At 32.5% G+C, this 24,364-nt stretch overlaps 2 protein-coding genes and 1 pseudogene across 3 annotated transcripts; 2 read left to right on the forward strand and 1 right to left on the reverse strand.

Moving 5' to 3' along the window:
• The first annotated feature begins 1,816 nt into the window (after nucleotides 1–1,816).
• On the forward strand, nucleotides 1,817–7,538 carry MCM2 (minichromosome maintenance (MCM2/3/5) family protein). Its single transcript, XM_022865134.2, has 17 exons — nucleotides 1,817–2,258; nucleotides 2,457–2,635; nucleotides 2,707–2,896; nucleotides 3,005–3,224; nucleotides 3,315–3,522; nucleotides 3,794–3,928; nucleotides 4,018–4,209; nucleotides 4,329–4,501; nucleotides 4,590–4,778; nucleotides 4,913–5,029; nucleotides 5,304–5,388; nucleotides 5,479–5,631; nucleotides 5,727–5,852; nucleotides 5,943–6,125; nucleotides 6,815–6,976; nucleotides 7,073–7,218; nucleotides 7,309–7,538. Exons 1-16 carry the CDS (start codon nucleotides 1,868–1,870, stop codon nucleotides 7,196–7,198), a joined length of 2,829 nt encoding a protein of 942 aa, XP_022720869.1. The 5' UTR covers nucleotides 1,817–1,867; the 3' UTR covers nucleotides 7,199–7,218; nucleotides 7,309–7,538.
• A 491-nt stretch (nucleotides 7,539–8,029) lies between these two features.
• On the reverse strand, nucleotides 8,030–10,527 carry LOC111278873 (pentatricopeptide repeat-containing protein At3g12770 pseudogene; annotated as a pseudogene). The gene has a single exon (XR_016343908.1). The product of XR_016343908.1 is annotated as a pentatricopeptide repeat-containing protein At3g12770 pseudogene (transcript).
• Nucleotides 10,528–13,352: 2,825 nt separating this feature from the next.
• LOC111278874 (Zinc finger C-x8-C-x5-C-x3-H type family protein) lies at nucleotides 13,353–22,680 on the forward strand. Its single transcript, XM_022865581.2, has 9 exons — nucleotides 13,353–13,790; nucleotides 14,234–14,368; nucleotides 14,470–14,601; nucleotides 14,748–14,906; nucleotides 17,452–17,544; nucleotides 17,887–18,003; nucleotides 20,494–20,568; nucleotides 20,778–20,998; nucleotides 21,244–22,680. Exons 1-9 carry the CDS (start codon nucleotides 13,401–13,403, stop codon nucleotides 22,370–22,372), a joined length of 2,451 nt encoding a protein of 816 aa, XP_022721316.2. The 5' UTR covers nucleotides 13,353–13,400; the 3' UTR covers nucleotides 22,373–22,680.
• Nucleotides 22,681–24,364: the final 1,684 nt, after the last annotated feature.

A 24,364-nucleotide genomic window follows, 5' to 3' on the forward strand; every position in this document is an offset into this window, starting at 1 on the left:
TTTTCATGATAATGAAACCTTATTATCTCTAATTCAAAACTTATTATTGTGAAAAAATTAAACAAGTTAATTTATCACTATTTTCTAATTCGTTATCACCTCAATAAAAATTGACCTTATCAGGATCAAATATAAGGTTATCAATAGCCTCATTTACATATTAAAGATTTTGACTAAACTTAACAAATCTTCTCTCATAATAAAATCTTATTATCCCTAATTCAAAATTCATCCCCGTAAAAAATGAATACACTAATTTTTAGATAATAATTACAGTCTTTATTATACACACATTTTACAATAAGTATTTATACCTAAGTCAATATATACTAAATTTTATATTTTAAAAAAAAGTTACTTAAAGCATAGATATCACTAGCCAAATCGCAATAAAAGAGATAATTACACCATATGCCCAAAAATATAACACCTATTTTGCAATAATTTTATCCTAAATAAATCATTTACTAGATTTTGTTATAAAAAAGGAAACAATTTATCATTGCCTTCCTCATCACAACTCATATAAATCAAATATTAACCCTTAAATGTAAGAAAGATCACAAAGTTAAGGATTTTTACTAGTAAATCAAATGATTTTTCAATTTTGGTTAGATTGATCAGGAAAAATAAGGCTAAGATTTTCATCTTAAATGATTTTGGGTTGAATTGATTTGGGTTAGAGTTGAATCAATTGAAAAAAAAATGTTTCTTCTATAACAATTTAAGCTAAATCGATTTAGATTTAGAAAATTGAATAAAAATGAATTTCTCCAAATCTAATTTTTGGGATAATTGAAAAGTATGGGTAATAAAATTATTTTGTAATTATTTTTCATAAATTTTATCAATTAAAATAAAAAAATTATTTTTTACATTAAATAAAAATTACATAATTACAATAAATAATGTTTAATGCAAGCATAACGACGCATGTATGACACCTTTAAGATTTCATCATTCTAAAACTTAATTATTAAATTTTAAATAAATTAGATATTAAATTATTAAAATTAAAAAAATAATCATGAATCAAACAATCTCACAAAAATTGAGGACCAACATTTAGGATGATCATGAAATCCATTGCATCCCAAATGCGGTCTAGTTGTTTTGAAAAGTCGTGTCAATAGCAAACTTCGTAACCCAAACAATATTACGGCTCAATGAGATTTTTGCCAATTATTGGAGTTTGAAGCTTCAATCCACTATTGTCATATACTTTTTTTTTTTTTTTTGTTTCTTTATTTTTCTCCCTCGAATTAACAACTTTCAATTTTTCTTTTTCTATTTTTTTTTCATTTTAATTTTTTATTTAAAAATTATAAACTAATTTTATTAATTTAAGATAAAAATAAATTTTATTATTACATAATAAATTAATTAATCAATAAATTTTATTATTTATATAATAAATTGATAAATAAATTTTAATTATTTATTAACAAAATTATTATTTAATTTAAAACAATTTAATAAATTTTTAAATATATATTAATTTTATAAATATTAAATAATTTAAATTTTTATTACATATAAATTTTAATCAATATCTCTATGATCATTTTATTTTATTATTATAATTCACTTCATTATTACTATTATTTTTACATTTAAATATATATTTTATTATTAATTTTAATCTTATTATTACGAGATGTTATTTTTTATTTTCAATGTTAACCCATTTAAATACACTTTGGTCCGCACCAAGTCGAGTCCGGATAGGATAAGGTGACCCTTACACCATTTTGGCGCCAAAATTTCGCGCCAAAAAAAAAGTTCTACTTATTTGGGCGCCGTCCTAGAGAGTGTCACATGTTTCTGTTTCTAATACGGTTGAGTGGGCAAAGAGAATCGGAGAAGAATGGCTGGTGAAGATTCGGGAAATCCAGTGCCGTCGACGCCAGAATCGCCTACATCTGCAGGATTTAACACGGATCAATTGCCCCATGACAGTAGCCACTCGTCGGATGAGGAAGAGGCGGCGGTGGATCCTGAGATAATTAGAGACGAGGCGGATGAGGTAGATGAAGAGGAAGACGAAGGAGAAGATCTGTACAATGATAATTTCATGGATGATTATAGGAGGATGGATGGGCAAGACCAGTACGAGTCGATTGGGTTGGATGAGTCTATGGAGGATGAGAGAGATTTGGATCAGATCATGCTGGATCGTAGGGCTGCCGAGTTGGAGCTTGATGCCCGTGAGGCTCGCCTCTCCAATCGCAAGCTTCCCCAGCTTCTGCATGACCAGGGTCGGTATTTACTTGCCTTGTAGGTCTTTCAAATTGTATCAACCTCTCCTATAATACCCATTTTAGGATTCATTAGAAACAACCCATTTTGAATGATATGAAGTGCTCCATAGCTTTCTTTTTTTCTGTTTCTGCTCCGGCTTTTTCTTTCGTTGTATATGAATTAGTTAAGATTTGGAGTTGAAATGATGATTGCAGATACAGATGATGACAATTATAGGCCTTCTAAGCGGTCAAGAGCTGATTTCAGGCCTCCAGCTGCAGCAAGAAGCTACGATGACACTGATGGAATGCAGAGTTCACCAGGAAGGTCACAGCAAGGCCCCTCAAGGGATGATGTACCCATGACTGATCGAACTGATGATTACCCTTACGAGGTTCAAAACTCTCCTTAGCTTCAATCATTTTGGCATTTCAAATTGCATCTAACTTTCCTCGTCATATTCAGGATGAAGATGATGATCAAGGCGAGTTTGAGATGTACCGTGTTCAGGGAACATTGAGAGAGTGGGTTACTAGAGATGAAGTGCGTCGCTTCATTTTCAAGAAGTTCAGGGATTTCTTACTTACGTATGTGAACCCAAAAAATGGACATGGGGACGTTGAATATGTACGCCTCATAAATGAGATGGTGTCAGGTGAAGCATCTATTCAACTTAGCCTCTAGTTTTGGAAAGCTTAATGCATAAAAAAGTTTGATCAATATTAAAATATTCTGTACGTTTACTCATTGTTCCATTTTGTAGCTAACAAGTGCAGCTTGGAGATTGATTATAAACAGTTCATTTCTGTTCATCCTAATATTGCAATCTGGCTGGCTGATGCCCCCCAATCTGTCCTAGAAGTTATGGAAGATGTTGCCCAAAGGGTGGTCTTTGATTTGCATCCAAACTACAAGAACATCCAGCAAAAGATATATGTCCGCATTACAAACCTTCCAATTTATGATCGAATTCGGGATATTAGGTAATTTAGAATGTCCACTTTTTATCACAATATTGATATATTTTTCTTCTCTATAGTTTCAGCTTTACCTTTTCATTTGGTTATTTCCAGGCAAATCCATTTGAACACCATGGTTCGCATTGGGGGTGTTGTGACTAGACGCACTGGGGTCTTTCCCCAGTTGCAACAGGTAAAATACGATTGCAACAAGTGTGGAGCAATTTTGGGACCATTCTTTCAAAATTCATATTCAGAGGTCAAGGTTGGTTCCTGCCCTGAATGCCAATCAAAAGGGCCATTCACTGTCAACATTGAGCAGGTGAAGTTTTTACTCTCTTCTCGTGCACCTGCATTTGACTTCTGTATATTTTTGTGGACAAGAAAGGCTTATAAATTGGATTCTGTTTTTGAGCTTCTATTTGTTGTTAAGAATTAAAAGTTTAAAACAGCTCCCACCAAACCGTGAATAAGTTTGTATTAATCTTAGCAGTGGTTTTGTTTTTGATAAATTTCCTGTCCCAATCAATATCAATTAACATTTTTATTTAAGATCTAGTTTTCGTTATATATTCTTCCTTGCGTTGTTGCAGACGGTATATAGGAACTACCAGAAGCTCACACTCCAAGAAAGCCCAGGAACTGTGCCTGCAGGAAGGCTTCCAAGATACAAGGAAGTAATATTGCTTAATGATCTAATTGATTGTGCCCGTCCTGGGGAAGAAATTGTAGGATCCTCTTCCTGTATTTGTTTGGTACCTATTTCTTGTGTCAGGAACACTAATTTTTGTTTTGCATCCCATGTCACTTCTTGCAGGAAGTCACAGGCATTTACACAAATAATTTTGACATGTCATTGAACACAAAAAATGGATTTCCTGTCTTTGCCACCGTGGTTGAGGCAAACTATGTTACAAAGAAACAGGATCTCTTTTCTGCCTATAAACTTACTCAGGAGGATAAGGAAGAGATTGAGAAGTTGGCCAAGGATACACAAATAGGAGAAAGGGTTTGTTGTTCATAATACTTTTCTGTTTTTGTAAACTGTGCCCCTGTTTTTATAAAAATATTTGTAATGCTCTTTTTTGGTCAAATTCTAATATGAATGCTTAATGACCCATTTTTCAGATTATCAAGTCCATTGCCCCTTCAATCTATGGTCATGAGGACATAAAAACTGCAATAGCTCTTGCTATGTTTGGGGGACAGGAGAAAAATATAGAAGGGAAACATCGACTCCGGGGAGACATCAATGTACTACTTTTAGGTGATCCAGGCACGGCAAAATCGCAATTTCTCAAGTATGAGCTAGCTCTCTAAGTTCTTAAGTGTGAATCAGATCCCTTAGTAATGAACATGCATTTAAAATTTAAAGGATTTTATTTTAAGATATGTTGAAAAGACCGGGCAGAGAGCTGTTTATACTACTGGCAAAGGAGCTTCTGCCGTGGGGCTCACAGCAGCGGTGCACAAGGATCCAGTCACAAGGGAGTGGACCCTTGAAGGAGGAGCCCTTGTTTTAGCTGACAAAGGGATTTGTCTTATTGATGAGTTTGATAAGATGAATGATCAAGACAGGTAAGGGAAGCCCAGCATAAATGTTGGTAGTATGATTAGATAACTTCAGCAAGCACCCTTCCGCCTTTGCTTTTCTTTTCTTCTTTTGTGGAATTACTTGAGCGATAAATTTTTTGAAACATCTGTTTATTCAGGGTGAGTATCCATGAAGCAATGGAGCAGCAAAGCATTAGCATATCAAAAGCTGGGATAGTTACTTCTCTCCAAGCTCGTTGCTCTGTCATTGCAGCAGCAAATCCGATTGGAGGAAGGTATGCGAATAGATGGTTTGGCCAATGATTTCATTTTTAGAGTTTAGCTTATTTTTCATGGGCTATGAGATGCACCAACAAGGGGATTTCTGAACTCCGCTCTAAGGATTCATTTTCTTGTGTATTTATATTTTTGGAGATTCAAAATGACAAACCCTGCCCCTCCCCAAGCCTAGAACTCTTCATTTTGGTTATTTCTTTTTTCTTCCCCCAGATTTATCAAAAATTTTTTCAAGAATCAATTCATAAAACTAATACGCATGCTTGCTTGCAGATACGATTCCTCGAAAACTTTTTCTCAAAATGTTGAGTTGACGGATCCCATCATCTCCCGTTTTGACATTCTATGTGTTGTTAAGGTTATTCCCTTCTGGGCTCAATACTTAATTTTCTTTGTAAATTTCTATTATCAGGTCTTAATCGGGTAAAAATCTTGATTTCAAATGCAGGATGTTGTTGACCCTGTAACAGATGAGATGCTTGCAAAGTTTGTAGTTGACAGCCACTTCAGGTCCCAACCTAAGGGTGCTAATATAGATGACAAAGCCTTCAGCGATTCTCAAGAAGAGACTCAAGCTTCTGCTGGACCAGCTGATTCAAAGGTTCATAATGACAATTTTATCATGCTCTCTTAACTGCTTGTAACTTTGAGGCCTTGTCTTCCAACTAATCATGAATTTTTATTTTTACACTTCAGATTCTTTCTCAAGAATTGCTAAGGAAATATGTAACATATGCCAAATTGAATGTATTCCCAAGGTTCCATGACAAAGATATGGCTAAGCTTACTAAAGTTTATGCTGATCTGCGAAAAGAATCTTCTGTAAGTTTCCTTTTCTCGTTTTGCTTGATTGAATTTGAAAGTGTTTTTACTTTAATGTTCCAACGCTTCATATCCATTGTGCCTGTGTAGCGTGGACAAGGTGTCCCTATAGCAGTGAGGCATATAGAATCGATGATCAGGATGTCTGAAGCACATGCCAGAATGCACCTCAGGCAGCATGTCACAGAAGAAGATGTGGACATGGCTATTCGGGTCCTTCTTGAGTCATTCATTTCAACACAGAAGTTTGGGGTGCAGAAAGCCCTACGAAAGGTATAGCGGTTCACTTCCTTTTGCAGAAGCTTTCTCCATAAGTTGCAAATACCTCAAAAAATATGCCTTAGTGCAGGAATTTTTTTTTTCTCTTATGAGTTTGTTCGACATATATCGAGTACTTTGTTTCTTTTATTTTTTTCATCTCTATTTGGATTTTAAATAAGATTGGGCAGGTAGTATTCTCAAGGCCTGCATTTCTCAAGCAGGGTACTTATGCATTGATGTTGTTATTCCAATGGTTTTGGCAATTATCGGTTCGATGTGTTTAGGCCTATTCATTTATGTATGGACAAGCTCACTACTTGTTGATATAGTATTATTCATGCCTTGCTATCTAAATTGATATCTTATTGTATCGTGGATCAAAGCTATGCCCGGCATCCTTTTAAACTTTCACTCATTTTGGAGTTACAGGAATCCATGGGCATTGCTCTGTCAGGCTTTTGCCGGTAGAATTGTTATTGTCCCTAGCTTACAAGCTCTTTTTAAGAGTTCCCTACACGATGCATTACTAACTTCATTCAATTCTGTTAGATAGATTTTCTTATGCAATTCACCGAATTTGCTTTTTTTCTTTTGAGAAAGAATTTGCTGATTGAAGGTCAAAAGTTGATAGTTTCTTTATTTAAAAGACAAATTTGTTTGTCATAAAGAGGCTGAGAAGAATCTGATATTGTATTTTGCAGAGCTTCAGGCAATACATAACTTTCAAGAAGGACTACGATGGACTGCTACTTGTACTTCTAAGAGAGCTTGTGAATAATGCAATTCGCTTTGAAGAAATACTTTCTGGATCAACTTCAGGGCTTACCTATGTTGATGTGAAAGTAGCAGATCTGCAAGCCAAGGTGTACAAGAACTTCAAGTTTTTATTTACTAATGATGTTAGACTTGTGGACACTTACCATATTTATATTTGGATTTTAATTACATTTTTTGTGCAGGCTGAAGAGTATGAAATCACTAATTTGGAAGGCTTCTTTTCTAGCTCCGAATTTAGAGCCTACTACGAGTTGGACGAACAAAGAAGAGTTATTAGGCATCACCTTGCAGGTGATGACAAACCATAGCTGCGACATTACATGGACAGGTCAGTCCTTTTGGTTCTCAAGGCATGAAGTTCCTAGACAATGATGACTAGCTAGTACCATCCTCACCCAGCTATTTTGGATGATTGCAGATAGCTCCTGTGATGCCAGTGGGTGATAACTACTATGTATGGGGAGGCCAACCAACTTTTGTGACGATGCTAGTTGACTCAAATCACAAACCTCAGATTCTGCTACTGTAGGCACATTTTATTTGATGACTAAAATGATGCGTATTCTGTCGTTGATTTTGTTTTAAGTAAATGTGTTCAAACAGGAATTTACTGCCAGCAAGGACTTTTGGTTTACATTGTCATCCTCACTTCTGTTGTCTCTCTTTGTGAAGGGAATTGTGGGCTTGGTTGGATTCTCATTCTGATAAATGATGTAGCCTTTTCTAGAGTGGAAGATTGTAAGAATAATCACCCTGCTCAAAAGTGAAAATTACTGAAAGGAAAAAAAAAAAAAAAAAAAAGGAACCCCAACTAATTCAAGGTGATGAATTGTATGATTTTCATGCAATGATAAACCATCAGATGCAGTCAGCTTTTCCACAGCCAGGTTATGCCACGTGAATCGTGATATGTGCCCATGCTTGCCCGGTGATGGATGTGTCGAACCTTAAAATCCGACATCCATTGGGACAACTTGTTATAAAGCAGAACGAAGGTTACTAAACTGATGCCCATTCAATCAAATTTCATGACCTCTTCACAGAAATATCACACCACAACGACGTTTAAAAAACTTTATTAAAAGGGAAAGCCTAAGCTTATCACGCGAGGGAAAGGTTAAACAGACATTGAAAATCAATTGAAAGGAAAATGTTATTCGTATCAGCAGTCAAAAGCTCCAATCACATCTAGAGATTTGGATCACAGAATAGCAAAGGGTGAAAAATTAGATCACCAAAGATCCCCACATGAACAATGTCCATCCTTAAAATGGTGGAAATAATTTGGATCCTTTATTATGATTTCTCTTTCTACAATCTTGGATATAACCTTTGCAAAGTCATGGCAGCTTCGACATACTCTGAGATTCTTTGTGACACGAATAGGTACTCTCCCTTTTGTACTGATAAGCCCAAAAGAAATGGCTAACATTTCACTATGTCCAATTAGAATACATTCACGTTCTTCATCAACATCATGGAGGCTAAACACTGAACTAGGCCTATGTCCTTCATCTTCCATTTTCTTCATTAAATTCTGCAACTCCCAATGTATTATCTCAGATCTCGGGTGGGAAACATCTCCGGTTCCAAACACATGAACTTTATTTCGAAACTCTATCCAACTGTATGCTCTTTTAGGCTTCAAACCCATGTCTTTGATTGTCATCTTTAGTTTATCAACCATGTCCCATTTTGCACATTCTGCGTACCAATTTGACAGTAACACATAGTTTTCAGCATTAAGGGGATCCAAATCACAAAGCTGCTCAACAATTCGTTTACCCATCTTTACTTGATGGTGGATCCTGCATCCATCCAGCAAAGCTCTTAATATCTCTGCATTATTTTCAATCTGGTGTTTCTTGATAAAGGTCCGTGCCTCATCAAAGAGTCCAGCACGAGCTAGAAGAGCTACCATTAGAACACAATGTGTAACCGTAGGTGCCTGAATGCAATTGAAGTAAAACATTCCTTCATCAACCCTGCAAGCAGTAACACATGCGTGGAGAACTGCAGCATATGTGAATTCATCAATTTCTAAGCTGGAGTCTTTCTCCATCTCAAAGAACAAATCTAGTCCCCGCCCTCCCTGTCCATGCAAGCTATAGCCCAATATCATTATAGTCCAAGAAACAATATCTCTCTTCATCATGGACTTGAAAACATTTGATGCCAATTCAATGAATCCTGATTTGACATACATGTCCATGTAAGCGTTCTGGATTGTGAGATTCACGTCTATTTCATTCCTAAGCAAGTAGGCATGTAGTTCCTTCCCTTGCTTATGAGCTGGTACTCTTGCACAGGCCGGAAGAATGCTAGAAATTGTGAGAGAATCAGGTTTTATTCCAGCAACAGTCATTCGGCGAAACAATTTGAGGGCCTCGTTATATCCTCCCTTTTTGACATGCCCACGAATCATCTCTGTCCATGAAATAACATCTCTGGATGGCATTGCATCGAAAACAGATCGAGCTTCCTCCATACTATCACAATCAATATACATTTTCAAGAGTGAATTGCTGACAAGTTGATGAAATTCCAAACCGCATTCCCTAGCAATCTGATGCATGTTTCTTGCCTGTTGTAGAGACTTTAAGAGGGAACATGTGCCAATAGCTGTTGCCAATCCTACTGGATCAATATCAGCCTTCAATCGAAACATTCGGTTAAAGATTTCAATAGCCGAGTGGGGCTTATTTTCCATCAAGTACAACTTAGCTAGTAAAGTGCAAGCTACAGAATTGGAAGTGGCGGCATTATCCAACACAGATTTTGCAGTCTCAACACCGTGTAGACGACCATACATTTCTATTAAAGCAGTGATGACATAGAGGTCGGAGGAGAAGCCAAGCTTGAAAGCATGGGCATGAACTTGTTTCCCAAATGCTAAGTTGAAGCAATGACGAGAAGCGGTTAAGACGCGTGGGAGAGTATGCTTGTCGGGACGTACACCACGAAGCATCATTCCATGATAAACAGAGAGGGCTTGTTGAGGATGCTCATTGGAGAGATGGGCTTGGATCAATTGGTTCCAGGCAAATGTCTTTGTTAGGGGAATTTCGTCAACCATTTGGTGGGCCAAATCCAATTTATTCAAAGTCACACGGACCTGACGAAGATAACGACGACGCTCCAATTTGGGTTTGTTGACAGGCAAGTGTTTGTCTTTTTCCTTTAATAGGTGTACGTGTTTATCAATTGATGAAGGAAACGCAGCCATTTGTTTTCTGCTCCTGCCTTGTTATTTGTTATTTCTATTCTAAATTTCTAATTCCAATTTCAGGACTGCAATGACCGTGACCAACTGGAAAATGGAAAAAAGCACTTACCTCCGTGTTGAAAGGGTTCCCGAATATTTTGTCTCTCACAATCACGATACCATGGGCATGTAGTAAGGTTGACATTTACGTTGTGAATACTCACCGTCTTATATGTGCCGCTTTGAATGCTCTTAAAACGTGGGGAAATTGAAGATGCGGCCCAAATGTTTGACAAAATGAGTGCAAGAGATTTGATTTCACTTCATGAAATTCATTGTTTTACGAGTTTTGTTACTCAGGGGAACCACTTGGATTCATTGAACATCTTTATTTTGACGGTTAAGCAACGTCGAGATATTTGGATGCATTTTTTTTCTTAAATGTTTATAATTTAAATAATATTATAATATATGGATAACATTGAACCGCTTAAACCGAAAATCAACAATTACTGATTTAGGTATCTAATTTAATTTGTACAGAGAAATTTTATTATACCTCATTTATTAATTTATATACCCACTTCTAAATACATTATAAATTCAAATTTTAATTTCTTATTTCTACTAAATACACCTTCACTTCTCACTTTTTATTTTTCATTCTTACATTTTCTCTATTCTCTCTTCATTTATCAATAATAATAATAAAAAAAAACTCTAAATCCATCATACTAACTCCAAATCATATATGTTTTTTAGTTTTTTAGTGATTAAAGGTAAGATTATTATCTTATTTTCAATTGATTTTGATTGAATTGTGGTTGAAATTATGTAAATATATATTAGAGTTTATAATAAGATTTAGATAAAATCAATATCTTGAAAATAAAAATTCAAAAAATTTTAAAATTTTTCAAAAATTCATCTATGAAAAACTTATACTAAGATATTCATTTTTTATAAGATTTAAAGCTTTTCAAATATTTATTTTTGAAAATTTTTATAAACTTCCAAATTTTGATTTTTTACTTTTAATCACTAAAAATCTTACTCATATAGATTCATATCTCATGAGTTATTCAAGCATGATTTAATTGAAAATATATTCGTTTATGGACATATTTATTTGATCATACGTGCAAATGAAATTAAAATAAATGTTCTCAAATATGCACAACACAAATTTATTATTAAAATCTCATAAAACCAAAAATACTAACTTTTGATTTAAAACATAATTTTTTGATTTTGCATGAGCAAAAAAATGTTCTTAATTTTTTGGTTTAAAAACAAGAACACAATGTGTTCTTAATTTTTTGGTTTTAAAACATGAACACTTTTATGTCCACGCATGCTTAAAATTAAAGTATTTTTTCTATTCACACATATGATCAAGTAACATGGATATATATAACTCACCTTCTTTCACCTATGTTTGCTTGAGAAATTGTCCATAACATTCTCACATTTATATTATTTATTTTAAAATTAAACGTATTTATTTTATTTAAATTAAAATTAAAACATTATGAATAATTTATAATCTAATATATATATTATATTACAACATACAAAGTTACATGACCAAAATTATTTATGTGGATGTCTAAGTAGATAATCTCTTTTAATGACACATAAGATAATATTTATATTATTTTACTTATCAAATAAAATTTTTTAATAAATTATATAAATTAAACATTTTGGATAATTATTAAAATTGAAATAAAAATCTATCTAAAATTAAAATTTTTGCATAAGATTTGAATTCAAATATATTAAATCATAATTTATCTTTTTTTTTTAAATTTAATAACAGTTCCAAGTGTATATGCTTAATAAATTTTTATTTTTTGTCAAATAATTCTATTTAATAAATTATTTAAATTTAATATTTTTAGATTATTATTTAAATTTAAATCAAAATCTATCAAAATTAAAAATTATTTAATAGATTATTTAAATTTAATACTTTTATATAAGTTAATGAATTATTGATTAGAAAGCATATATGTTTAAAGTAATAAAAGCTTACATTTTTATCTGAAAATAAGAGATATTTGAAAGTTGATAAAAAAATTAGATAAAAAATATGTTTTTGATTTGAAAACAAATATAATATTTTATTTATGTTCTAATTCAAATATTTTTTATGTTATATATTTGGTTAATTTATTTATTTCTCTTTAGTCCATAACTTTTTTAAAATTTGCTTAGATTGATTATAATAAACTTTTTGTATTATACATATTTTTTGTTTTATTCATTTCTTTAATGTTTTTATTCTCTGTTAATTATAATCAATCTTAATAAATTAATATGTAAATTAATATTCTTTATTTCCTTTTGTTATACTTTTTATTATTGAATTTCTTTGTTTACAATTGATCATATGAGAAGAATGATGATCACTACCATATCTAATTCACAAAAATTGCTATCAATTATGTTAAAAATGATTAAAAATAAAAAATATTTCAAAAATAAAGTTTTTAAACATAACATAAATAACTCTTATCCTAAAAATAACTTTATTTCAAAATTATTATTGACATATATAAAAATAATTGTTAGCCCAATATATTTATATAATAATAAAAAATAAGAACTAATAAAAACCAAATGATTATAATAAAATTAATAATTATGATTTATTGTTCAATCAAATATATATATATATATATATGTACACCATTCAATCAACATTTTGATAAGAACAATTATTAATCTTAACTATTTAAATATTAATTTTTGATTTTTTTATCAAATAAGAAAAAAACGATAATAAAATTTTTAGTATTTAACAAATAAATTGAAGAAAATATTTTAAATAAAATTTTTTTTTATAATTCTTAAAAATTTACAAAAGTTTAGATTTTTTTTAGATGAATAATATCATTTATAATATATTATGTATAAATTATTATTTAATTATAACTTAATATTTATACAATATATGATTATATATTAGATAACTAATTAAAAAATAAATTTAAAATTATGAAAATTTTAATAAAAAAATTCGTATATTGTATGAGTTAAAAAAGCTAGTTAATATATATTTAAATAAAATTTTATATATTTTTAAAAATAAATTTTAATGTAAATCTTGAAAATTTATTTTTGAAAATATAATATAATTAAATTAATATCAAAATCGGTTGATTGTCGGGTAACGGAATAAAATAAAATAATTTATTTAATTTTTTTGGCCACAATTTATATATATATTCGTTTATTTCTGTGCCTCTTTCGTGTATCTGTAAAGAGATAGTGATAGAAACACCTGTTCAACAATAACAATGGGTGAAGCCGAAGCTGAAGCAGAAGCAATTTTAAAACAAGAGGAAGGAGGAGGGAAAAGAGAGAATCATCCGATGGAAAAAAGCAGAAAGGAAAAGAGGAAAGAGATGAAGAAGATAAAGAGGAAGCAGTTGAGAAAGGAGGCAGCGGAGAAGGAGAGGGAGGCGGAAGAGGCCAGGCTCAACGACCCCGAGGAGCAAAAGAGGATTGCGAGAGAGGAGGAGGAGGAGCTAAAGAGGAGAGAGATAGCATTGAATGAGTTCGAAGAGAGGGAGAGATCGTGGATCGAGGCTATGGAGATGAAGAGGAAAGCTCAAGAAGATGAGGAACAAGAGGAGAAGAAAACGAATGATCTAAATGAGGATTCCAACGGAGAACAAAGAAAACAGGTTCCTTTATTCGGCTTCTTTTTTATTTTTATTAGTATTTTTGGTTGTGTTTGGTCTCTTTGAGAAAGGGCAGGAAAGGAATTAAAGCAAAAAAAAAAAAAAAAAAGGGAAACATTTAAATCTTCGGTTTGGCATTGTTCTTATTTGGTTTTTTGTTTTTGTGGGTAATTGCTACCACTAGTTTGTTTGTGTGACTGTGTTTTCTAGGTAATAAGAAAACTGTGTGAAAAGAAAGGGAGTGAATATATGTATATATGTATTTATCATCCTTTTGGTCTTTATTAAAGCAGACTACCAGGTTGAATTAGTTATACTCACAATCTTAGGGATTCTTCTGGGCGAATTCTATTTGGTTCTTCAGAAATCTGGAACTGAAAGACTGTGGACATGTTTGTGTTTATTATTTGTAAATGGGTTGTCTTACATTATTTTATGATGGCCAGGAGGAGATGGGTGATGATTGGGAATATGTGGAAGAAGGGCCAGCTGAAATTATCTGGCAAGGAAATGAGATCATTGTCAGGAAGAAGAAAGTTAGGGTTCCAAAAGGAGAAGGGAATCAAAAGAGTAAAGGAGAGGTAAAGTTACGACAATCACCCATGATTTGTTTGTTTTATGTTATGTTTTTATCTTCTGGTTTTGGCAACAATTTTGGATGTTGAAGGATTTTGTTCCACAGGATGCTGATAGGCCTACATCAAATCCTCTTCCTCCACAATCTGAGGCTTTTGCTGACTACCTGAATGCATCATCAGCACAACAGGTGTTGGAGAGTGTTGCCAAAGAAGTACCTAACTTTGGAACAGAACAGGTCCAACATTCATCTCTCTAAAATGCTAAATATAGTTATCTATACGTAAACTTTAGTCCCATGTTCTCTCTTTCTCTTGGGGGTGGGGATGGGTATTGGGTTAGTCAGGTATCATCATTCTAACCTCATGGTTGTAATTTTGATAGGATAAAGCTCATTGTCCTTTTCACTTAAAGACCGGAGCATGTCGATTTGGTCAGCGTTGCAGTAGAGTTCATTTTTATCCTGATAAATCATGCACACTGCTTATCAGGAACATGTACAATGGTCCTGGCCTTGCATGGGAGCAAGATGAGGGACTTGAGGTCTGTAAACGCTGCCTTCATATGATTCCTGTGACTTGTATCCTGATAATAATTCCGTCATCATAAAACTACTTCCATACTGTGCTATCAATTTATATCTTGGGTTCTTTGCCTAATGAAGCCTGACTTATTTGCAATATTTTTATAACTGCAAAGATCTGAAGGTACATGAAAGTGCCTTCAAAATTTCCTTTTAAAATCATGTATTGTTTTAATTTATCATGCCATTGGTTAATGTTTTGAATTCATAGAATCTTCATTATTTTAGGTTTTTGTCTTTGCCATTTTTTGCCCGGCTTAAAATTGTATTACTGATGTGTCATAGTTTGAGCATTTTAGCTCAGATTTACTTTTAATTGCTCTTTAGTTTCTTTAACTTACATCAGAGATGCATGGAGTCACTTCAGTGGAGGTTCTTGGTTTTGGCATTGGTTGCTTGGTTGGAGTTGAAGCAATTAGCTAACCTGTATCCTCCTTGCTGTCGATGAGAGTGATTATTTTGTACTTTTTATCTTTTAATTTTTAATCTGTTTACCATACTACACATTTTTACTTTTTCCCTTTTTTCATTTGTCCCTTTTCTACCTTTCTTGTTTCCACTGTCCTCTTTGCCTTCTATCTACTATACTCTTAGAACAGTCATTGTGCCTATAATTTGAACTCATGCTATATTAGCTGTCAGGTAAAGACACAGTTATCTTTAATGACATTTCATCTATTGGCTATTCTTATAGTGATCTATAAATATTATATAATTCTAGTTGTTATGAGGAATAAACTTTCATGGTTACACAAATGCTATCATTTGTTCCGCTTATGGTTATTGCTCATTGAAAACTAGTAGTTTCAATTGGCAATGTTCTTTGTAATTTATAGCTATTTTTTTGACAGTGGTCATCACTTTCTCAGGTCTAAGAATTTAGGGAACAACACCAGATTGTATATAGGTGTAATTGGCCTTCTCTTACTTCAGATATGTCTAAGGAAGAGGAGAAAGAAACTTAGTTTGGGTGTATGGAAATTGTTTCTACCACCAAGTATTTGATGCAGTTTTTAAAATTTCTTTTTCTAATAATTGGTGGAGGGGGAAATTGACCTTGAGACCACATTTTGTAGTTAGGGTGTAACTACTGTCAGGTTATTGCCTTGGCCACAACTTGTGTCTTTTCCAGGTTGTTGTAGTATAGATGACAAGGAGAAAAAATTTGTGATTATATTGCTCATACTTTGTATATTCAAAATGCCTTAGTTTGTCTTAAAAAAGTGGCCTCATTTATCTGAATGTTAGGCTTTATAATTTGCTATTTTCTAATAGTCTGGTGGATTCTGCAATTGCAGATCATGTTGTAGACTTCATTTATTTGTCTTGCAGTTGCTAATTTATCTCATGGCCTCTGGTGATATATCAGATGATTTTTGTCATGAATACAACATTAGTTGCTCCTGCCTTAACCCCAATGCTTATATTGTAACAACATTAAGTGATAAATTACATTGGTTTACAATTACAGTTCTGTTGTCCTCAAGGGGAACTTGATATTACAACTGGAGCTATTAGGTTCAGATATTGGGGAGTTGGGGGGGGGGGGGGGGGGACGGGTTTAGTTTATAAGAGGGAAGAGGGCTGTGTCTTTTTCTGTAGTCTCAAATGCAATGGTGTTCTTTATGTATAATAATAAAACGAAGGGAAACCAATACAATACTTGTTAGCCCGAGCTGTTTATAAAATTTTTTGTTGTTTAATGAGCCTCCTATCTTTGTCTTTATTTTTTTTCTTTAATTTTGTCTGCATTTGTTTTCCTTGTAGTAGGGATCATATTTATCAACTAGATTAAATTCATAACTCACGATAAGTGTAGCTTTGTTTCAAAAACTTTTAAAACTTGAATGTTGTAAGAAGATATAGGGGAACAATGCATGTTTAAACATGCAAGAATTGGCACAAAGAATTAGTCTTGATTATACAAATTGAAAAAAGTAATTCAAAGAAGGGAAAAAGAGTAATGTTTATTTTAAATGAATTTGGTTTAAAAGATTAAAGATACGAGCAACATTACATTTTTAAGTATATATTGGTTGGGGTTTTTGTGCACAGACTGAAGTTCTACTCTAGTTAAATTTCAAAATAGTTAACTCATCTCTCTTTATATAGCGCATGCTTGATATAGTTTGTGTACCTCCTTACAACTAATTTCTGCATTATATACAGATAGATGTCTTATCTATATGTTGCCCACACAGGCACGCACATATAAATTTTGCATGCATATACAAGGACTATATAGAATTAGATTCGCTATTCCTTATTGAAATAATGAGCATAGTTATCTTATTGTGTTATTCCATTTATTTATCTTTTAAAAATATAATTGGTCTCATTGTGGCCATTCTTGAAGAATGACGTGTAAATGAATGCAGAATATCTTTATATTGAATTCTGTAGATATATGATTCATATGTTTTCTTTCTTATTTTGATCTTATTATTTGAGGATATCTCTCTCTGCTAAAATTTCTTGGTTGATATTTTGTCCTTATTTTTTCAGTATACAGATGAAGAGGTTGAACGGTGTTATGAGGAATTTTATGAGGATGTGCACACAGAATTCTTAAAATTTGGGGAAATTGTAAATTTCAAGGTTGAAAACTGCTCTTCCCGCCTGGCTAATGATGTCTATGATTTGCATTCAAGATGATCTATAAAATGAAGCATTCTGCAACTTGCTTTTCTTTTTTGAACATTATGTTATTGGGTATTTTTCCTGGGATTTTGGTTAATAAGTACAGTCAAAATCTAACCAGAAGCTGATAAATGTTTCCCTTTTCTTTTTTCTACTTGAATTTAACAACCTTTAGTCAGTTCTCAAGTTGATTGTGCAGGCTTGTTAGTTCTTCTCTTCTCTATGTTTCGGACTGGAGTTTCTTTTACTTTTTATTTACTTTTCTTTCTTTTTAGATTACAAATTGTGAGTCTTTATCAGGTGTGTAAAAATGGTTCATTCCATTTGAGGGGAAACGTGTACGTGCATTATAAGTTGTTAGAATCAGCTGTCCTTGCTTATGACTCGATCAATGGGCGATACTTTGCTGGCAAACAGGTAATTCATTCCCTTTAGATTTAACTGAATGCCATCGCTACTAGGGATTAGATAAGAAAACAGAAAATTTTAGTTCAGTCTTGGGTTTTGTTAATAGAAAATTGCATTAGTATGAATAGAAGTAATTTAGGTACCACTTTTGGTCACTTTTGCCACATGGCTTTCACTTCTAGAAGTGAAAAGGAAAAAGTGTTTTGGGTAGAAAAGCAAACATTGTATTTGAAGAATTAAAACTTATAAATGTAATTTCTAGGAGAACAAAATTTGTGTTTTTACTTTTATATAGAATAATATATGCGATTTGGTGTTGATTTTCAATTTGTTATGATTATGTATTCTACTCTTGCTTTGCTTTATAGTATTTTCTTGGAAAGCAAAATGCAAAAAGCAAGTAGTAAAAGCAATAACCAAACAAAGCCTCAACACTGGCACTATATATGTTTATTTTATGTTTTATAAAATTTTAAAACATACTTTTTTTAAGTCCATATAGGTTGGACCAAAATAATCACCAACTTTAAACACCCAAAATGGTTCGAAAGCTGAACCACAAGCTCAATTCGACTTTTGAAAATATTCAATTCAGTTTTGGGTCTTATATCTAAAGTAATATGTCAGTTAGATTCAAATGGGTTTTTGTTTTCGTTTTTGTTTTTTTTTTTTTTTTTTTGAAAAGGAAAACTAAACTAAATGTACTTTATTGGCCACTAAAAATATGAACTTTTAACCTTAATTTTTTACAATGAATAAGGGTGTGTAGTCAGCAGTCATTTGGCTGCTTGTGGAGTTATAATCCTATCCATGTCTCATTTTCTTATTTTCGAATTTGACAATATTGTCTGTATGTCTGTATAAGTGGTTGAGTGTTGTATTGAGTATAAGTCTATTGGACAACTGCACCTCCTAGTCTCACAGTCCAACCTAGCAACCTGGGCTAATAAAGCTTAAAATACATGTAGGTCAAATTTGTATTGGTCTCTACAATTGCTGATAAATGGTTTGTTTCACATTCTAATTTAACTGAGATATAAATTGTTTGCTCTGGTACAACCTATAAACTTAGATTGCTTACATTCTTTCTAGTTTTTCTTTCTCTCTCATCCACTTCATGTTATTAGTTCATACACAAGAGCAGGTCCTAAATGGTAGTCAAGATGATTGAGATGTATCTACTATTTCTTTTGTTTATGTTGTTTTTTAGAACTAGTGAACTGCTGCTTGTAGAAATTTCTATCTCAAGAAAATGTCAAACTCAATAATATTTGGATTGGACATATAGATTTAGATAACATAGACGCAGATTATTGCCAAAGGAGCAACTAGGCAGTAAAATTGAGGCCAACTTTTTCTATCAATTAAGAAAATAGGTCTTAGATATGGAAGGTAGAAATTGTTAGTTGAATTATGTATAAGCTCACTGGATCATTTATTAGAGATAGATTAGATGATACTGCAATTTTTCTTCTTCTATAATGGACACTGATAGTTAAATGTGAATGGTGAAATGACTTTGTCTTGAATTAGTGGTTATTATATTTATGGCTTTCGTTTTTAATTGGTAAATCAATTTTGAATGAAAGTTTTATCTTGTCTAAAATATAGAATAAGTCCTTGTACTTAATTAATTTTCTCATCTAAGTCGCTATCCTCTTATTGCAATCAATTAAGCCTTTATTTGGATGGACAATGCCATGTAGGTTAACACTATTAACCTCTTTAACAATTGAGAAAAAGATTGCCACATGGCATTGATGAGGTGAAACAAATTTTGCCATGTGGCATGAAGAAGGTGAAATATATTTCATCATATGCGCATTCGTGAAAAAGAAAAAAGAAGAAGGAAAATTTATTTTATGTATTTGGCACATATCTATTAATTTCATGTTTATTTCTTGTCATCATTGCCACATGGCAATCTTATCTCAGTTGGCAAAATGGAATAGGGTGTTAATCCACATAACATTTCCATCCAAATAAGAGCTTAGTTGGATATAAATAATAATTAAGGGGCTCAAGAGATTGTAATAAAAGGATAGGGGATCAGATGATTAATTTAATTAAGTATAGGGGCTTTTTTTATTTTCCATTATTGGTTGACTTACTTCAATGCTGGCATTGGATAGATAGTTGTTCTATTAGAAGAAGTTTATTGCCTTTTTCTTGCAAACTTATTCTCTTGCATACATGGAACATGGAACAGACAATCTTTTGCAACAAATGAAAAAAAAGTAATATGGGAATCATTACTCTTATGCTGTATTTATAAACCACAAATGAAATATTTGCTTGCAATCATATTTGATTGTGAGAGCTATTATGCATGACCACTACATTCTTGTCCAGAGCTGCAGATATGCATGGCCAGCTGTTAAGAATATAAAACCAATTACCATATCCATGGGTCTATTTTGGTTTTTTGGTTTCTTAAATTCTTTTTTTTTTTTGCTTAATTTTTTAAGCTTTCTTTTCTGGGTGATGGGTTCATGATAGGTACAATGTGAGTTTGTCAACATTACCAGATGGAAGGTTGCCATTTGTGGGGAATTTATGAAGTCAAGATTCAAGGTACTTCCAGCTTCCTCATCTCATGTAACACTAGTGAGATTATTTTCTTCATTGGTTTTTATCATTTGCCTCTGTGCATGATGTGTTGGATTGAGATATCGGGAAATTGAAAAAGAAAAAGACCATCAAAATCATTGTGTTTTTTTATTGATGCTAATCTGAAAGTGTTTTCTCTTCAATTTATGATCTGTTTTGTCTCATATTAACAGACATGTTCTCATGGAACCGCCTGCAATTTTATTCACTGTTTCCGGAACCCTGGTGGAGACTATGAATGGGCAGATTTGGACAAACCACCCCCAAGATATTGGGTGAAAAAGATGGCTGCTTTATTTGGATATGCTGATGAGGCTGCGTTTGAGAAACAGACAGAGCAAGAGCATTCAGGGCATTCAAGGACTAGCCGGATGGTAAAATTAGATGATGGCAGGTATGCATTTTTAATTGTAGTCGTAAGTCATAACTGCTACTTTAGTTTTGTATGTCACCTAATTTTTGTGTTGATCTTGTGTATTACTAATGAAAATTCTTACATATTAGTTGTAGTAAAATGTTTGCATTTTCTTCTTTGTGTGCTTCTGGTTTATTTTACTTCTTTATGTTTAAATTCAAAGTCCATTTTCCTACATGTGTTCTGGATTTTTCTATTTCTTATTAATATCTAATTTTTGGTAGGCACCACTCTAGAAGATCAAAATCCAGGGAGAAGGTTCGATTTATTGATGGTGCTCAGGAGAGCAAACACAGTCAAAGGGGCATGAATAATGACAGAAAACAAAGAAAAATTTTAGATGGAAGATGGGACGGACAGAACACAAGTTTAAAATGGGATCAAAACAGTGAGAGAAGCCATGATACCAGTTCTGATGGTGGTTGTTTAGACAGTCAAATGGGCAAGAATAATGACAGAAAACAAACAAAAATTTTAGATGGAAGATTGGATAGACAGAGCAAAAGTTTAAAACGGGGTCAAAATAGTGAGAGAATCCATGATACCAGTTCTGATGGAGGTTATTCAGAGAGCGACATAAATGGCACTAGAGATACTGATCAAGTTAGACGCCATTGTCATGCAAAGAAAAACTCAAAACGGCAGAATCAATCATCAGAATACTTGGCTGACCATAAGAACATCGAGAACAGAGTCTATGAAGACAGAGAAAATCTCCATGGTCATACCAAGAAAAGGAGAAGGCATTGGAGCAAAGTGGGATACCCAGATGACGATGGAGGCAGTGATATCCAAACTCATAAAGACAATGGAGATCAGTTGAATAGGGACAGAGACAATGAAAAACACTGCAGCCACGGAGGGAAAAGCTCAAGACACCATATCAAAGAATCACCCCTGGATGATTTGGGGGCCAGCAAGAACAGAACTAATGTTGGAGATTCACTAGTAAAGCAGTCGAGTAGAGTCAGTGACAGAGAAGGCCGTCATCATGATAGACAGAAAAGCTTAGGGAACCTTGACCAAGTTTCAGGACTCCTAGATGATCATGGCAAAGCTTATGGGACTAGTGATAGTAATTCTAGTGATCATGGGTCTGAGAGGGACAAAAGGAGGCATCATGGCCATCGAAGGAAGCGCTCAAGACACGTAGTTGAATGTTCAGAATTCCCAGATGCTTCAGGCCATCAAGCAAAGAAATTAAAAGGAAAACGAGACCTAAAAAGATACAGGCACTCAACACACAGGTATGAGACTGATTCTTCTGAGGACTACGAGATGAAACATAATGTAAAACGTAGATCACATGGTCACAAAAGGCATGATGAGAAAAAGCCAAATAGGGATTCCTAAATTCTAGCACCTAGGACTACAAAGCTTCTAATCTTAGAATTTTCATGAATTGGCTATACTGTCTGAGTGCACAACCCGGATGTGTTGTCAATCTGAATGATGCAACTTAGAACATATAGCAGGGGTGAAAAACTTAAAACAGCATAGTGGAAGCAATGTAAAAAGGGCAGAGCGGTCAGCTGGACAGGGCCTTGCAGTATGGCATCCAATATGTGAATGTTTCTGTATTTACCCTTGTTTGTGGTAGCATAGTTATGCTCTTGACTACTTGGTGAGAATGAGTACAGTTTTTGGTCTGGCTTGTTTTACCGAATTGGCATAGTTTTTATATTTACTGGTAAAATCCATGAGCTTCCTTGTGAAAGGTGCAATTTTTCTTTTTGATAAAATATAAATTACTATAATAAATTTTAATTCAATGATTTATTTTTCAAATTGTTGCCAATTACAGTATTTTCAAAAAGATATATAACGAAGGTAAAGTAAAAAACACAGAAGAAAAAAAAGTAAAATCAAGAAAATTAGACTTACTTTTGATAAACTAAAAAAAAGGAAAATCAATATAGAAAAGTCAAGTCTACTTCGGAAAAAATTAATTAAAAAATTCTTTTTAATAAAAATTGTTTGATATTTTATTGAAAATTTAATATTAAATTGACGTTTTTATTGATTATTTTTCAAGTAGTTTACATTAATAAAAGTTATAAAAGAAAATTAAAGAATTAAAAAGAAAATTTTAAGATTAATATAATTAAATAATATAATTTTTTTCATAAATAAGATTTATTGAATACATTAGTTAGCTTTTAATTACTTAAAATTTTCTATATTTTTTATTAAAAATTTTGTTTGGAGGCATTTTAAAAATCTTTTTCTTTTATTACTTTATATAGTTTTTAAAATGAGTTATCACATGCTTTAAAAAAATTAAATTTTTGAAAATTTTATTTTCATCTTATAATTACTAAATTTGAATGATTTATCAAGCAAAATTAAAATATAATTTGTTTTCTTCCCTTTTTACTTTCTATTATTCTTTTTTTATTTAATTAAAATGGACAACCTCTTTTAGTCAACATGGAAAACAAAATTTTGCAGAATAAATGTCTATTGTTGGCAATAATTTTCCCAAATGATAATCATTTTCATACAAAATGTTTTTGGAAAACTGATAAAAAAGGAAATTAAAAATTATAACTTTTCTTTCTTACATTAATTTATAAATTTTAAATATGAAATATCTATCTATAAAATTAAAAAGAGATTGCATGAAATAATTACGCGACATGAGCATATAAAATTTTTATTCAAATCATATCACATAATTATATTATAAAAAAATTAATTATTTATTACATATGATTAAATAATAAATATTTATTTTAATAAATTAATTAATTATTTTATAATAAATAATTAATTTTTTATAATAATATGATTATTTGACATGAAAAAATATTTGTTGATGTGACGTAACTATTTTATATAGGTAATTTTTTTTGTCATAAAAAAACTTAAATAACTCAAAAGATAGCACGATGGCCGCATCATATGTTAGTGTCACAGATCACGTACAAGTCTTAAATCAAGTGAGTCACGTTTCCCACTTAAAGCCGCACGGTAGTTAGGTTTTCCCGACCCGTAACAATAGCAAAGGCTTAATAAAGTCGGGAGGATACTGAAACGAAATAAAGGAGTTTTCATTACATTCATTTTCAGCTAAACTGTTGCTGCCAAAACAAGCCAGAGCGCTAGCACATTGATTTCTCTCCCGAAACATATGCATGATTTGCTTGCAGTTAAACTCTCTCAGAAGTTTTATGCAATCATAAACTAAAGGTTGCGGAGTATGGTTAGGGACAAAAGGATTTTTAATCAAAGAAATAACAACCACATTGTTAAGTTCAACTTCGAGCTTAGTGACATTGGGTTGTTTGGCTAGGATAAGGCCATCTCTAAGTTCCCAAAGCTCAGTGAGGATATTTGTACTAT

Source organism: Durio zibethinus, chromosome 8 (genome assembly GCF_047325235.1).
Source record: "Durio zibethinus cultivar Kanyao isolate XHJ-2024 chromosome 8, ASM4732523v1, whole genome shotgun sequence".
Lineage (NCBI taxonomy): Eukaryota > Viridiplantae > Streptophyta > Magnoliopsida > Malvales > Malvaceae > Durio > Durio zibethinus.